General features: G+C 49.2%; 1 protein-coding gene across 4 annotated transcripts in view; it reads right to left on the reverse strand.

The window, feature by feature from the left end:
* Positions 1-16,995, reverse strand: part of NUP85 (nucleoporin 85) — a 34,813-nt gene that overhangs the window by 8,151 nt on the left and 9,667 nt on the right. For 2 of the 4 annotated variants that reach the window (XM_032177587.2, XM_032177585.2), the window contains exons 6-11: positions 12,891-12,960; positions 8,498-8,619; positions 1,560-1,694; positions 1,334-1,456; positions 967-1,098; positions 638-744 (exon numbers count right to left, since the gene is read on the reverse strand). In XM_032177587.2, the coding sequence (XP_032033478.1) occupies positions 638-744; positions 967-1,098; positions 1,334-1,456; positions 1,560-1,694; positions 8,498-8,619; positions 12,891-12,960 (689 nt within the window). Of the gene's footprint in view, positions 1-637; positions 745-966; positions 1,099-1,333; positions 1,457-1,559; positions 1,695-8,497; positions 8,620-12,890; positions 12,961-16,495; positions 16,622-16,995 lie in introns of those variants that run through there. The other 2 variants (XM_032177586.2, XM_032177588.2) reach the window with 2 other exon arrangements.

Below are 16,995 nucleotides of genomic sequence, written 5' to 3' on the forward strand. Positions count from 1 at the left end.
CAAAACAAAAATTTGCTGGGTGTGGTGATGGACACCTGTAATCCCAGCTACTTGGGAGGCTGAGGCAGTAGAATCGCTGGAACCCAGTAGGCAGAGGTTGCAGTGAGCCAAGATCACGCCACTGCACTCCAGTCTGGGTGACAAGAGCAAAACTCTGTCTCAAAAAAAAAAAAAAAAAAAACCCAGAAACAAACACACAAAAAAACTTGTTTTTCATTCCCCAAATCTAGTATCATTTTCTTGAAGCCCTGGCATTCTTTTGGCCAAAACAAGAAGAGCAGGTAGGGCGAAGGAAACTCTTCCCATGCGCAGATCTACAAAGAGCCAGTTGAGGTCAGTGAATCTGACACCTGAGAACAGTGTTCAAGGTGCCATCTTGGAAGCAGAGAGCAGCCCTCACCAGCCACATTGCCAGTGCCTTGATCCTGGACTTCCTAGCCTCCAGAACTGTGAGAAAATAATCTTTTTCTTTATAAATTACCTGGTCTCAGGTATTCTGTAATATCAGCGTGAGATGGACTAAGATAGCAGGTTTGAGGGAAGAAGGGTAAGGAAGGAACAGGCCACTCTAGAAACACAAGGTGGTGATATTTGTACAGCTAAAAATGGTTAGAGTGGGGGGTGGCAGAGATCCTACCTGCACTCTTTGATTACTTGATGGATGTCAAACTCAAAGGCCGCCAACAAGATGTTGTCCAGGGGTTCTGGGCTGCTCTCACCTCCCAGAAACAGGTCCAGGCTGGACTGTGGAAAGGTGATGAGACACTCAATCCCGAGGATGGAAGCAGAGACTCAGGGGGCAGGCAGGGCTGCTGTATAAGGAACCCCAGAGAAGGGTGCCATGTTCTTTCACTAAGGGCCAAAGGAAAGGTCTTCCTGTTCCTCAGGGAGGAATTCAAAGAGAATGACCCACGAGGGCGCTCCCGGGACTCTACCCCCACCCTTTCCCAGCCCGAGCTCACTCACCTGGGCGTAGTAGTGCAGATCAATGGGTTTTACTGTGGGATTGGAGTACAAGAGCCGAGTCACTAGGAAATGATACCAATTACTCAGAAGTTCCTTCTGCTCTAACAAGGCAGCTTCGTCTCCCAGCATAATCTGAGGAGAGAGACATTTGTGCTGAACTCTGTCCTCCTCTCAGGGGCACCTTCTCCATAATGCTCCTGCTCTCAGCTAAGGGCACTGGATTTCAACTAGTCTGAAAGCTCTTGCCATCATGGCAGAGCGACAGACAGCCCTATCCAAGGAGGACCAAGCTCCTGCCACTGCTGCACTGGAAGCCACAGCCCCCACAGGAAGCCAACATGGATGCACTCTGAGCTGCTTCCCAGACCTTCAAGAGAGACTCCAGGTGAGGGCTGGTGGCGAATGTGCTGTCCTGGAGGTACCGCTCACATTCCTCGTGCCAGTGCTGCCACTTCAGCTCCAGCTCGGTCAGTGTCTGGGTGTTCCCGGGCTAAGGGGGAGACCAGCCATGAGACGTCATCCCATCCAAACCCTTTATATTTAGTGAATCATGCATCTCCTGTGACCCAGCAGAGTAAAGCTACCCCACGTACACTGAGAATGGGCATTGTCCTCATCAGGTCCCCCATGGTTCGGCACATGCCTGCAGAGGCGGGGCTGGCGTCGGCTTCCTTGGAGAGCATCTGTCGGGCCTCATCCAGCCGGCCCTGCAGCACCAAGATGGTCACCTGGGAGGAGATCCAGGCCCATGAGCACTGGCAGGAGGCCTGGCCCTGCTGAGGCGTAAGGAGGCCAGTCCCCTCACCCCACACTTTGGCTTTTTAACTCCTCACACATAGGCTTCTTTCTGCCCCTGAGTCTGCCCTGGGAAGAATGATGGCTCTTTCCCTCCAGAAGTAATCTATCACATCCAATCTCATGGCTTTGTCACCTCCACTATGTTTTTCAAACAGCCAGCTGTAGTCCATTATAGCCTGTGACCACCTTTTTTTTTTTTCCAGAGTTCCACTCTTGTTGCCCAGGCTGGAGTGCAATGGCATAATCTCGGCTCGCTGCAACCTCCACTTCCCGGGTTCAAGCGATTCTCCTGTCTCAGCCTCCCGAGTAGCTGGGATTACAGGAATATGCCACCACGCCCAGCTAATTTTTGTGTTTTTAGTAGAGATGGGTTTCACCATATTGGCCAGGCTGGTCTCGAACTCCTGACCTCCAGTGATTCCCCACCTCAGCCTCCCAAAGTGTTGGGATTACAGGCATGAGCCACCACACCCAGCCCCAGCTTTTCAAAAAAAGAAACAGAAAAACATGTTCCTCTACCCGCTTCCCCCCACCCCTTTTCCACCATCATGGTGTGTGCTGTTGATCATTTCTCCCACCGTCTTCTCACAAAACGTCAAGGGTCATGCAATTCCTGGCCAAGAAACAAAAGCAAAATTGTCCCATTCACCAGTGGATTCAGATTAAAACTGGTAATACAGGGCCGGGCGTGGTGGCTCACGCCTGTAATCCCAGCACTTCAGGAGGCCAAGACAGGCGGATACCAAGGTCAGAACATTCAGACCATCCTGGTTAACATGGTGAAACCCCGTCTCTACTAAAAATACAAAAAATTAGCCAGGCGTGGTGGCAGGCGCCTGTAGTCCCAGCTACTTGGGAGGCTGAGGCAGGAGAATCGCTTGAATCTGGGAGGTGGAGGTTGCAGTGAGCTGAGATTGCACCACTGCACTCCAGCCTGGGCAACAGAATAAGACTCCGTCTCAAAAAAACAAAACAAAACAAAATAAAACAAAACTGCTAATACAGTTAGCTACAACCCCAAGGGGAGGGACTGGAGAAGAACCAAGCTGGGTCTGCCAGGAATTACACATGAGTCAACACGTAAGACTATCATCTTATCACAGCAAGCCGAAACTGTCACCACTACCTGGAAAGGTGGACATACTTTGTTGAGAAAATGGTTTTTCTCTGATTCTAAGCTCTACAATAGTAGGTTGGTTCAATAATAAATATGTGAGAAGTTTTGTTTGGAAAAAAATTAAAATGAAATAATAGAAAATATCAGAATGCATTAAATAAAATGGTTCATAAAAGTTCCAGTTCAAATATAAATATGTAAAATAAATACACTCAGGCCAGGCGTGGTGGCTCATGTCTGTAATCCCAGCACTTTGGGAGGCCGAGAAGGGTGGATCACCTGAGGTCAGGAGTTCGAGACCAGCCTGGCCAACATGGTGAAACCCTGTCTCTACTAAAAATACAAAAATTAGCCGGGCGTGATGGTGCATGCCTGTAGTCCCAACTGCTTGGGAGGCTGAGGAAGGAGAATCATTTGAACCCGGGAGGCAGAGGTTGCAGTGAGCCGAGATCATGCCACTGCACCCCAGCCTGGGCGACAGAGTGAGATTCCATCTAAAATAACATAACATAACATAAAATACACTCAATGCAAATAGTCCTCGCTGTTCAGTCTTTATCTGTGAATCTGCCTACTCACTAAAATTTATCTGTAACCCCCAAATCAGTATTTGTGGTACTTTCCAATCAAAATTCAGAGTGGCAAGAATATTGAGTTGCTTGACACACACTAAACAAGGATTTATCGTGATGCAGTTAGTGCCACATTTTTAAATTTTTGTACATTTTCTTGGGTCCCCAAGTGTAGTACTGAAGTGCTTTCTAGTGTTGCTAAGTGCAAGAACTATGGGAGGTGTTAGATAAGCTTCATTCAGACACAAATTATACTGCTATACTGCTGTTGGCCCTGAGTTCTTTTTTTTTTTTTTTTTTTAGATGGAGTCTTGCTGTCGCCCAGGCTGGAGTGCAGTGGCACGATCTCGACTCACTGCAAGCTCCACCTCCCAGGTTCACGCCATTCTCCTGCCTCAGCCTCCCGAGTAGCTGGGACTACAGGCGCCTGCCACAATGCCCGGCTAATTTTTTGTATTTTTAGTAGAGACGGGGTTTCACCATGTTAGCCAGGATGGTCTCGATCGCCTGAATTCGTGATCCGCCCGCCTCGGCCTCCCAAAGTGCTGGGATTACAGGCGTGAGCCACCGCGCCTGGCCGACTTCATTGTTAATGAATCAACAATATTATGTCAAGTAAGTTGTCTCTAAACAGATACACACATAAAACAAGTGATCGGTTATATATTGATTGGTTGAACAAAATGTGACCAAAGGCTTGCAGGAATCTAACCCTGTATTTCCCCTAGAAGCAATGGTTCCATATTCACTAATTCAGTATTCAAGGCACTGCACTCCAGCCTGGGCAACAAGAGCAAAACTCCATCTCAAAAAAAAAAAATCACAAATATATATACATATACATACTGATAACTCCCAACTTTTCCTCCTAGCCCAAACTTCCTTGTCTGAATTCCAGCTTTGTATATCCAAGTGCCTAGTCAACACCTCCACTTGGATCTTGAATAGGCATCTTAAAACGTAACATGTCGGACAGGCATGGTGCCTCACGCCTGTAATCCCAACACTTTGGGAAGCCAAGGAGGGTGGATTGCTTGAGCCCAGGAGTTTGAGACTAGCCTGGACAACATGGCAAAACCCCGTCTCCACTACAAATACAAAAATTAGCTGGACGTGGTAGCACCCCTTTGTAGTCCTGGCTACTTGGGAGGCTGAGGTGGGAGGATCACCTGAGCTTAGGCAGTCAAGGCTGCAATGGGCTGTAATCCGACCACTGCACTCCAACATGGGCAACAGAGACTCTATCTCAAAAAAAAAAAAAAAAAAAAACCAAAAAAACCCACACACACACATAAGAAACATAACATGTCTAAAATTAAATAACAGTTTGCCTCCAATTCACCAACCTCATCCTCCCACATTCTTCTATTTCTTGCATGCCCACATCAAATCAATCCATCAGCAAACCCCATCAACTCTCTTCAAACATCTCTAGCCTACACCACCACCATCTTTTGCCTGGCTTAGTACAGCAGAATCCAGACTGGCCTGTTTCCATCCTTGCTGTAGTCTCAACATGGCAGCCAGGACAGCCTTTGGGAACCTAAGATCTCGGGCTTCCTCTGCTCAGCTCTCCAATGCCCCCTCACCCCATATAGCTTAGAATTAAAAGACTAGCTTTTACTGTGCATCAACCATGTCAACTACTTCACCCACATTTATGTCCTTTAACTAATTTAGTGATCACAACACCCCCGTGGGACAGGTATTATTATCTCCACTGGACAGAAGAGGACCCTTAAGGCCGTTAAGTAGCTCACTCAAGATCTCACAGCTAGTGGCCGGGCACAGTGGCTCACACCTGTAATCCCAATACTTTGGGAGGCCAAGGCAAGAGGACTGCTTGAGGCCAGGAGTTCAAAAAATAAAAAAATTTGGCTGGGCATGGTGGCTCAAGCCTGTAATCCCAGCACTTTGGGAGGCTGAGGCAGGCGGATCACTTGAGGTCAGGAGTTTGAGACCAGCCTGGTCAAAACAGCAAAACCCCATCTCTACTAAAAATACAAAAATGAGCCAGGCAAGATGGCGAGAGCCTATAATCCCAGCTGAGATCGCCCCACTGCACTCCAGCCTGGGCAACAGAGTGAGACTCTGCCTCAAAAAATAAATAAAAATTAAAAATAATTGGGTTAGCCAGGCAGGGCGGCTCATGCCTGTAATCCCAGCACTTTGGGAGGCTGAGGCGGGCAGATCATGAGGTCAGGAGATCGAGACCATCCTAACATGGTGAAACCCCGTCTCTACTAAACAAAATACAAAAAATTAGCTGGGCGTGGTGGCGGGCGTCCGTGGTCCCGGCTACTCGGGAGGCTGAGGCAGGAGAATGGCGTGAACCCGGGAGGCGGAGCTTGCAGCGAGCCGAGATCATGCCACTGCACTCCAGCCTGGGCAACAGAGCGAGACTCTGGCTCAAAAACAAAAACAAAAAACATTGGGATGGAGGGAGGCAGGCAAATCACTTGAAGTCAGGAGTTCAAGACCAGCCTGACCAACATGATGAAACCCCATCTCTACTAAAAATACAAAAAAAAACCAAAAAAACAAAACCCAGCTGGGCATCATGGCGTATGCCTATAATCCCAGCTACTCAGTAGGCTGAGACAGGAGAACTGCTTGAACCAGGGAGGCGGAGGTTGCAGTGAGCTGAGATAGCACCACTGCACTCCAGCCTGGGCAACAGAGTAAGACACCATCTCAAAAAATAAATAAATAAATAAATAGATAGATAAATAAATAAATAAATAAAAACTTTAGCTGGTGGTGGTAGCACATGTCTGTGGTCCCAGCTACTTGGGAGGCTAAAGTAGGAGGACCACTGGAGACCTGGAGGCCAAGGCTACAGTGAGTGGTGATTGTGCACTGCAGCCTGGGGAACACAGTGAAACCATATTTAAAAAAAAAAAAAAAAAAGGCCAGGCATGGTGGCTCATGCTGGTAATCCCAGCACTTTGGGAGGCCAAGGTGGGCGAATCACAAGGTCAGGAGTTTGAGACCAGCCTGGCCAACATGGTAAAACCCCATCCCTACTAAAAATACAAAAATTAGCTGGGCATGGTGACGCGTGCCTGTAGTCCCAGCTACTCGGGAGGCTGAGGCAGAAGAATCACTTGAACCCCGGAGGCAGAGGTTGCAGTGAGCTGAGATCATGCTACTGCACTCCAGCCTAGGTGACAGAGAGAGACTCTGTCTCAAAAAAGAAAAAAACCCACCTCACGGCTAGTAAAAGGCAGAGCTGGAATGCTAACCCGGGCAGTGTGGCACCACAGACCATGTTGTTAGTCACCCTGCTATGTAGGCTGCAAAAAGCTAAAGTCTCAATGACAGCCCAGGGGGCCGTGTCAGACCTGGCCTGGTATCTCTCTGTCTTTATCTCCCCAGCTCATCCCTCCCACCTACCCCTACACAGCACAGCCCCTCCTGCCCCACCCTGGCTCTAGAACACAGCATCTACAGGCCCTGCTATCTGGAATGCTTTCTTCGGCCTAGCTCTCCTCACCTCTTTCAGGTCTCACCTCCAATCTCTCATGAGGGAGGCCTTCTTTGATGCCGCTCCAGCACTTGCAGCCTCCCCTTCCTTCTTGGCACCTTGCTAGGGCATTTCACTATGTGCCAGGATACATGGTACTAGCCTATGTGTTGCCGTTCTGTCTCCACACACAGGATATAAACTCCATAAAGGCAGGAATCTTTGCCTGTTTTAGTCATGGTGTCTCCTTGGTGCCTTGCCAATAGTAGGGACTCGATAAATACTCAGTGAATGACCAGGCATGGTGGCTCACACTTGCAATCCCAACACTTTGGGAGGCCAAGGTGGGAGGACTGCTTGAGCCCAGGAGTTCAAGACCAGCCTGGGTAATACAGTGAAACCTCACCTCTATAAAAAATAAAACTAGCTAGGCGTAGTGGTGTGCGCCTGTAGTCCCAGCCACTCAGGAGGCTGAGGTGGGAGGATTGCTTGAGCCCAGGAAATCAAAGGTGCATTGTGTCATGATCGCGTCATTGCATTCCAGCCCAGGCCACGAAGCGAAACCCTGTCTGTAAACGACAACAACAAACCTTGGCGAATTAATCAGAGACTCAAACATTTGGCCCACTACTTCCTGTGAGCCACCATGCCGGGCCGAATTCCAGGTTTTCTTTTCTTTTCTTTTTTTTGTCCTCACAATCTGTTCCCAATTTCAGGTTTTATAAGTTTAGTCAACTTTCCATTATCCCAGTCAACTAGCCATCTCCTCCCTGCCACCTCCCAATTGGGTCAGTCAGCAGAGGTGAATGGAAATACCTAACACATAGAAAATACATCCATATACACACATACGACATGCTGACTTCGAAATTGATAATCCAAAGTGACGTGCAAGCTCATTTACATCCAACCCCGTGTGCACCCCAGCCCCTGTCAATTGGTTTTATATCATTAGCCAGGCATGGTGGTGGCTGGGACCAGACCTGTGGTCCCAGCTACTTGAGAGGCTGAGGTGGTAGGACCACACAGGAGGTGGAGGTTGCAGTGAGCAAGATCAGGCCACTGCACAACAGCCTGGGAACAGAGTCAGACTATCTTTTTTCTTTTATATTTTTATTTATTAATTTATTTTGAGATGGAGGGTCTCACTTTGTTGCCCAGGCTAATCTCAAACTCCTGGGCTCAAGAGATTCCTGACTTGGCCTCCCAAAGTGCTGGCTGGAATCACAGGCATGAGCCACCACACCCAGCTGAGACCCTGTCTCAAAAAACAAACAAACAAACAAACAAACAAAAACGGTTTTGTATTCCCTTTTGTGTCTTCTCTTCCTTAGATCCACAAAGAAATCAAATTTCCTTTTACCCAGGAAAATCTTCAAAGCATTATTTTTCTTACATGGTACCTCAGTTTTAGACTCTCCCAAAGAGCAGGGAAGAAAAGATCCAAAAGAGTCTCCATAGTAACAGACTCCAAAAGCCAGCCTACTGCTGGGGGCTCGGTGGGTGTCCTCAGACCCACCCGGCAGCACCAGGGACAGTAGGACACATGGTGGGAGGTGGGGGCCCGGCCTGTCTTACCAAGTTCCAGAAGCTGTCATGTTTGCTTGGATTCTCACTGCCCAGAACATCTGCCGACAAACTGTCCACCTCGCACACATGGAGCCGGACCCAGTCAAGGAGATGGAGGAGGAGAGGGCCAGCTGGGAGGAGAGACTCTCATCACACACAAAAGCCTCAGCTTCATCTGCAGCAAGTTCCTTTATCCAAGGAACAGAGAACGTTAAGGCAGACAAGCTGACTACATAGGTTTATCCCTTTTAAGCAGTCACACACATGGTCTTGAATGAAGGACTGTGCTAGGAAAAAGCAAATGCACTTTCACCAAATATTACCTCTGTGCCAGGCAGCTCCATCTTTAACTGACCCCAGAAAGGGGTGAACATGGAATGCAGACCTCACTACCCCACACTCCAGATTCTTCACAAATACTTAATAGCTACATAAGTAATGGCCGTTTAGGAACCGACAGTGACTAGCTAGCAAGCAGCCAGGTATGCAACGATGATAAAAACATATGGCCAGGGGGCTGGTGGCGCACACGTGGAATCCCAGCACTTTCGGAGGCTAAGGCAGGTGGATCATCTAAGCTCAGGAGTTCAAGACCAGCCTGGACAACATGGTAAAACCCTGTCTCTACTAAAAATACAAAAATCAGCTGGGCGTAGTGGCACATGCCTGTAATTCCAGCTACTCAGGTGGCTAAGGCAGAACTGCTTGAACCCAGGGGGCAGAGGTTGCAGTGAGCCAAGATCGCACAACTGCACTCCAGCCTGGGTGACGGAGTGAGACTCTGTCTCAAAAAACAAAACAAAACAAAACAAAACGTATGGCCGGGCATGGTAGTTCATGTCTATAATCCCAGCACTTTGGGAGGCTGAGGCAGGCAGATCGCTTGAGCCCAGGAGTTTGAGACTAGGCTGGGCAACATAGGGAGACCCCATCTCTACAAAAAAAAAAAAAAATTAGCCGAGCCAGGAATGGTGGCTCACGTCTATAATCCCAGCATTTTGCGAGGCCAAGATGGGCAAACTGCTTGAGCCCAAGAGTTCAAGAACAGCCTGGGCAACATAGCGAAATTTCCTCTCCACAAAAAATGCAAAAATTAGCTGGGTGTGGTGGTGCATGCCTGTGGTCCCAGCTACTTGGGAGGCTGGGCAGGAGGATTGCTTGAGCCCAGGAAGTCAAGGCTGCTGAGCTGTGATCACGCCACTGTACTCCAGCCTGGGTGACAGAGCAAGACCTTGTGTCCCCTCCCCCAACAAAGATACACAAAAAATTAGCCTAGCATGGTGGCCTGTGCCTGTAGTCCCAGCTACTCAGGAGGCTGAGGCAGGAGGATCACTTGAGCCTGGGTGGTCCAGACTGCAATAGCTGTTGACTGTACCACCACACTCCAGCCTAAGTGACAGAGTGAGAACTTGTCTCAATCAATCAATAAAAATAAAATGAAATAAAATGGCAGAGTACAGCCGGCGCTCTGTATCCGTGATGTAGAACCTGCAGATACAAAGGGCCAACTGTAACCTCCTCAAAAATCCACTGGAGAAGGGAGGCTTCTGAACAACCAACTCTAATTTCAAGTTCCCCGCTTCTTTAGAGAAAGTGTGAATAAAATACTAGGGCTACACAGAGGTTACTACTCATTTATGGAAAATACCAAACATAAATCCTTAAAAGAAATGCAAAAAAGCTGCAGCAGATCCACAGAGAGCTCATACAGGCCATGACACTATACTGACCACAGTTTAATTCAAGATCAACAGAAGGCCGGGCACAGTGGCTCACACCTGGAATCCCTGCACTTTGGGAGACTGAGGCGGGCGGATCACCTGAGGTCGGGAGTTCAAGACCAGACTGACCAACATGGAGAAACCTCATCTCCACTAAAAATACAAAATTAGCCAGGCGTGGCGGCACATGTCTGTAATCCCAGCTACTCAGGAGGCTGAGGCAGGATAATCGCTTGAACCCAGGAGGTGGAGGTTGTTGTGAGCCGAGATCACGCCATTGCACTCCAGCCTGGGCAACAAGAGCAAAACTCTGCCTAAAAAAAAAAAGCTTCCTTCCTTCCTTCCTCCCTCCCTCCTTTCCTTCCTTCCTCCCTCCCTCCTTTCCTTCCTTCCTCGCTTTCTTCTTTTCTTCTTTCTTTTCTTCCCTCTGTGGCCCAGGCTGGAGTACACTCGGCTCGCTGCAGGCTCCCGTGATTCTCCTGCCCTCGCCTGCGGGCTGCCTGGGATTGCCGGCGCGCGCCACCACCCATCCCTGGTTTTTCTCCTTTGGCTGGACGCGCAGTTTCGCCATGTCGGCCAGGCTGGTCTCCAGCTCCTGACCTCGAGTGGTCTGCCTGCCTCGGCCTCCCGAAGTGCTGCGACTGCAGACGGAGGCTTGCTCACTCGGTGCTAGGTGTTGCCCGGGCTGGAGTGCGGTGGCGTGGTCTTGGCTCGCTGCAGCCTCCGCCTCCCAGCCTCCTGCCTTGGCCTCCCAGGGTGCTGGGATTGCAGCCTCTGCCTGGCCGCCACCCCGTCTGGGAGGTGGGGAACATCTCTGCCCAGCCGCCACCCCATCTAGGAAGTGAGGAACGTCTCTGCCTGGCCGCCCATCGTGTGGGATGTGAGGAGCGCCTCTGCCCAGCCGCCACGTCCGGGAAGTAAGGAGCCCCTCTGCCCGGCCGCCCCGTCTGGGAAGTGAGGAGCCCCTCTGCCCGGCCGCCCCGTCTGGGAAGTGAGGAGCGCCTCTGGGCGGCCGCCCCGTCTGGGAAGTGAGGAGTGCCTCTGCGCGGCCGCCCCGTCTGGGAAGTGAGGAGCGCCTTTGCCTGGCCTCCCATTGTCTGGGATGTGAGGAGCGCCTCTGCCCGGCCGCCACCCCATCTAGGAAGTGAGGAGCGTCTCTGTCCGGCTGCCCCGTCTGGGAAGTGAGGAGCACCTCTGCCTGGCCGCCCCGTCTGGGATGTGGGGAGCGCCTCTGCCCGGCCGCCTCGTCTGAGAGGTCTACCAGAGGCCAGAAGCAATGTGGGGGCTGGACGTGGTGGCTCACGCCTATAGTCCCAGTACTCTAGGAGGCCGAGGCGGGTTGATCACTTGAGGCTAGGAGTTCGAGACCATCCTGGCCAACATGGCGAAACATATGAAAAATACAACAGACAAACCAACCAACCAACCCAGCGACAACAAACCAGGTCTAACCTGGAGTCATACTCTAATTTTTTCTATTTTCCTCCCTTTCTGATCCTTTATCCCACTTTCCTTTTCTTCCTCTTCCTTCTCCTTCTTCTTTGTCAAATAGAGGATTGAGTTATTATCACTGATCCATACAAAGTCCCTCTCTCATTTATTTTCTTTAATTCCCACCCCCCATTTCTATTCCCTGTCTTCCCATGGGCAACCTTCCTAATATGTTTGATATGCATCTGTTTGTTTGTATGTACTTTTTGGAAATGTTTATTGTTTTGTGTGCAAAAAAAAAAAATTAAAAAGAAAAGTGGACTCATCACTGGTTGAACCTTGGGATAACAATAGCCCAAATTGACACCTTGATTTTAGCCTTGTGAGATATTCAGACACAGAGAATGCAGCTAAGCATTCTCTGAATTTCTGACTCATGGAAACTGTGAGATAATAAATGTTTGCTGCTTTATCCACTTTAAAAAAAAAAAAAAAGATCAACAGAAAAATTCCCATTGGCGGCCAGGCGCGGTGGCTCACGCTTGTAATCCCAGCACTTTGGGAGGCCGAGGCGGGTGGATCACGAGGTCAGGAGATCGAGACCACGGTGAAACCCTGTCTCTACTAAAAATACAAAAAAAATTAGCCGGGCGTGGTGGCGGGCGCCTGTAGTCCCAGCTACTCGGAGAGGCTGAGGCAGGAGAATGGCGTGAACCCGGGAGGCGGAGCTTGCAGTGAGTCGAGATTGCGCCACTGCACTCCAGCCTGGGTGACAGAGCGAGACTCCGTCTCAAAAAAAAAAAAAAACAAAAAAAAAAAAAAAAAAAAAAAGAAAAATTCCCATTGGCAGAGTTAACACACAGAGTTGCCCTGTCCCAAAGATTCGTGACAGAATTCCCAACGTGACTTTGCCTCTCACCACCTAATCCCACCCCACATTCATAAAACTTTCTTAAGCTTGGCCAGTCCATGATGTTAACATTGACATCCCCTTTCACACACTAGTTTAATATTTCTCAGTACTTGTCAGGGTTTAGGTGTCTTGGAGGCACTCTGCATGATTCTTTTGGCAGTACCTGACAAAATGGTCAGGTTTCTTTGCGTGTTTTGTAACGATTTCCTGTGGCTATGATGATAGGAAGAACATTCTCAGGAATAACACACTCATCACCATGCACAGGAAAGATGAGGAAAGAGCAGAAGATGGAAGGGGACACCTATGACATTATGGTGAGATACTCCCCGCTTACCTGGGGCCACTTCAATAAAAAGAATCTCACACAGGTTCCAGATGAGCTCCACTGCTGACAAAATGGAGACCTAAGGAAGAAATGGGGACAGGTTTCACCTGAAATAATTCCTGAGCTTTGCTCTCAGAGCCAAGGAATAAAGCAGACCTTGACTCACATGACAGTCATTCCTTAACCCAAAGGTTACTGCAGTCCTACCAGAGGATTTCCCACAGGGGAGCCAGCGTGAGGATGTTACGTGGTGGGATTGGAGACCAACATTATTTTGTTTTAGCGGTTGTGATTTTATTTTACTGTGCATTATAAAAAAAACTTGGCCAGCTGCAGTGGCTCACGCCTGTAATCCCAGCACTTTGGGAGGCCAAGGCAGGTGGAATGCTTGAGTCTAGGAGTTTGAGACCAGCTTGAGCAACATGGCAAGATCCTGTCTCAAGAAAAAATATAAAAATTGGCCAAGTGTGGTGACACATCCCTGTAGTCTCAGCTACTCAGGAGGCTGAGGTGGGAGGATCACTTGAGCCCAGGAAGTTGAGTCTGAGTGAGCCATAGTCGTGCCACTATTCCAGCCTGAGCAGGAGTGAGACCCTGTCTCAAAATTTAAAAAAAGAAAAAAATATAACTTGCATGTCACCAATTATAATTATTTATTTTTTATTTTTTTTTTTTTTTTGAGACGGAGTCTCGCTCTGTCACCCAGGCTGGAGTGCAGTGGCGCAATCTCAGCTCACTGCAAGCTCCACCTCCCGGGTTCACGCCATTCTCCTGCCTCAGCCTCTCCGAGTAGGTGGGACTACAGGCGCCTGCCACCACGCCTGGCTAATTTTTTGTAATTTTAGTAGAGACGGGGTTTCACTGTGGTCTCGATCTCCTGACCTCGTGATCCGCCCGCCTCGGCCTCCCAAAGTGCTGGGATTACAAGCGTGAGCCACTGCGCCCGGCACCAATTATTATTTTTTTTTTTTTTGAGATGGAGTTTGGCTCTTGTTGCCCAAGCTAGGGTGCAGTGGCATAATCTCGGCTCATTGCAACTTCTGACTCCCGGTTTCAAGTGATTCTCCTGCCTCAGCCTCCCCAGTAGCTGGGATTACAGGTGCCTGCCACCACGCCCAGCTAATCTTTTGTATTTTTAGTAGAGATGGGGTTTCACCTTGTTAGCCAGGGTGGTCTCGATCTCCTGACCTCGTGATCCACCCGCCTCAGCCTCCCAAAGTGCTGGGATTACAGGTTTGAGCCACCGTGCCTGGCCAACACCCAGCTTTTTTTTTTTTTTTTTTTTTTTTGAGACAGAGTCTCACTCTGTCAGCCAGGCTGGAGTGCAGTGGCATGATCTAGGCTCACTGCAACCTCTGCCTCCAGGGTTCAAGCAATTCTCCTGCCTCAGCCTCCCGAGTGGCTGGGATTACAGGCGCACACCACCACGCCTAGCTAAATATTGTATTTTTAGTAGAGATGGGGTTTCCATGTTGGCCAGGCTGGTTTCGAACTCCTAACCTCAAGAGATCCACCCACCTCGGCCTCTCAAAGTGCTGGGATTACAGGCGTGAGCCACTGCGCCCAGCCTATCTCGATGAACTGATGCTTTAGCAAAGTGCTTCATTTGAGTAAAAGGAAGAGACAATATTTAGAAAAATATTCAGTAGATGATACGAAACACGTAGACAGAGCAAGAATTGGGAAGTTGGTATTCCAAGGACTGAAGTTTTGGAAACAGTCTATTAATGGGAAAGCCCAATATAAGACCCTGAAATAAATCAGACCTGGACCTTGCCCTTAGGGATATGCAGGCTTCCCTTCCTCACCATCCTTCAGTCCACAGACACCATGAGGACTTGTTCATAAGGGTACTTCAGAGACAGTGAATTACTGCCTAGTCACTACTGACTTTGAAAAGTATCTAATATGAAGCATCTACTAAGGAAAAAGATACTGTAAGTCATCTTCCAGCTCCAAGTAAAGTAGAGCCACTTGCAACTCAGTAAAAACGTTGAGTTTGGCCGGGCGCGGTGGTTCACACTTGTAATCCCAGCACTTCGGGAGGCCGAGGCAGGCAGATCACAAGGTCAAGAGATCAAGAGCTCCGGGAGGTGGAGCTTGCAGTGAGCTGAGATCGTGCCACTGCACTCCAGCCTGGACGACAGAGCGAGACTCCATCTCAAAAAGAAAAAAGAAAAAAAAAATCTTGAGTTTTGCCAGGTGTGGCACCTCACACCTACAATCCCAGCACTTTGGGAGGCCAAGGCAGGAGGATCACTTGAGCCCAAGAGTTTGAGACCAGCTTTGACAACATAGAGAGACCCTGTCTTTCTTTTTTTTTTTTTTTTTTTTGAGACGGAGTCTCGCTCTCTCACCCAGGCTGGAGTGCAGTGGCGCAATCTCGGCTCACTGCAACTTCCGCCTCTCGGGTTCACTCACTGCAACTTCCGCCTCTCGGGTTCACGCCATTCTCCTGCCTCAGCCTCTCCAAGTAGCTGGGACTACAGGCGCCCGCCACCACGCCCGGCTAATTTTTTGTATTTTTAGTAGAGATGGGGTTTCACCATGGTCTCGATCTCCTGACCTCGTGATCCGCCCGCCTCGGCCTCCCAAAGTGCTGGGATTACAAGCGTGAGCCACCGCGCCCGGCCCGAGACCCTGTCTTTCAAAAAAATAAATAAATAAAATAAAATGTTGAGTTCAAGAAGTGAGTAGTGTTTATGAGACCGAGCAGTGATCTCACAAGATTAATTCTCCATTTCAGGTGACAACCCCTCAACACAATTTGGTCGGGACATATATGTTCCATAAGAACGGAACATTCAGGGCCAGCACGGTGGCTCACACCTGTAATCCCACCACTTTGGGAGGTCGAGGCGGGTGGGTCACTTGAGATCAAGAGCTCAAGACCAGGCCGGGCGCGGTGGCTCATGCCTGTAATCCCAGCACTCTGGGAGGCTGAGGCGGGCGGATCACAAGGTCAGGAGATCGAAACCATTCTGGCTAACACGGTGAAACCTTGTCTCAACTGAAAATACAAAAACTTAGCCAGGCGCGGTAGCAGGCGCCTGTAGTCCCAGCTACTCAGGAGGCTGAGGCAGGAGAATGGCGCGAACCCGGGAGGCGGAGCTTGCAGTGAGCCAAGATCATGCCACTGCACTTCAGCCTGGCAGACAGAGCCAGACTCCGTCTCAAAAAAAAAAAAAAAAAAAAAAAAGAGCTCAACACCAGCCTGGCCAACATGGTGAAACCCCATCTCTACTAAAAATACAAAAAGTAGCTGGGCTTGGTGTGACACACACCTATAATCCCAGCTACTCGGGAGGCTGAGACAGGAGAAATGCTTGAACCCAGGGCACTCCAGCCTGGGTGACAGAGCGAGACTCCATCTCCATCATAAAAAAAAAAAAAAAAAAAAAGGAACCGAACATTCACTCAAGTATTTAACAAGCACTTCCTTGTGAGCTAGACCTTGAAGGGGGCAAGACAATCACTGTCACCCAAACGAGCTGCCTATCTACCTGAAAAGAAGAGATTTCTGCCATAACAGGAACTGCAAAGCTGCCCCAGGTGGGTGCCCAAGACACAGGACACAGTGGTGCTAAAACAATAAAGGTGACTCCCCCACTTACCTGGCTGCTGAACTGGCGGCCGTTGGCTGGATCTTTAGCAGCAACTAACAAAACACAAAACATTTTAAGTGAGCAATGGAACTCAGGCTTCTTGTCATAGCTGAATATTCCAGAGTCTATGGCTTGAGCCTTTGTTTCTTTTAATGACAAATTTTTTGGTTTTTTTTTTTTTGAGACAGAGTCTTTCTCTGTCCCTCAGGCTGGAGTGCAGTGGTGCGATCTCGGCTCACCGCAACCTCCATCTCCTGGGTTCACGCCATTCTCCTGCCTCAGCCTCCCGAGTAGCTGGGACTACAGGCGCCCGCCAACACGCCCCGCTAATTTTTTTTTGTATTTTTAGTAGAGACGGGGTTTCACCGTGTTAGCCAGGATGGTCTCGATCTCTTGACCTCGTGATCTGCCCGCCTCGGCCTCCCAAAGTGCTGGGATTACAGGCTTGAGCCACCGCGCCCAGCCTTAATGACAAAAATTAAAAGACATTATAATCTCTCCTAATTATG

This window comes from Hylobates moloch, unplaced genomic scaffold, assembly GCF_009828535.3.
Source record: "Hylobates moloch isolate HMO894 unplaced genomic scaffold, HMol_V3 SCAFFOLD_15, whole genome shotgun sequence".
NCBI classification, from domain to species: Eukaryota; Metazoa; Chordata; class Mammalia; order Primates; family Hylobatidae; genus Hylobates; species Hylobates moloch.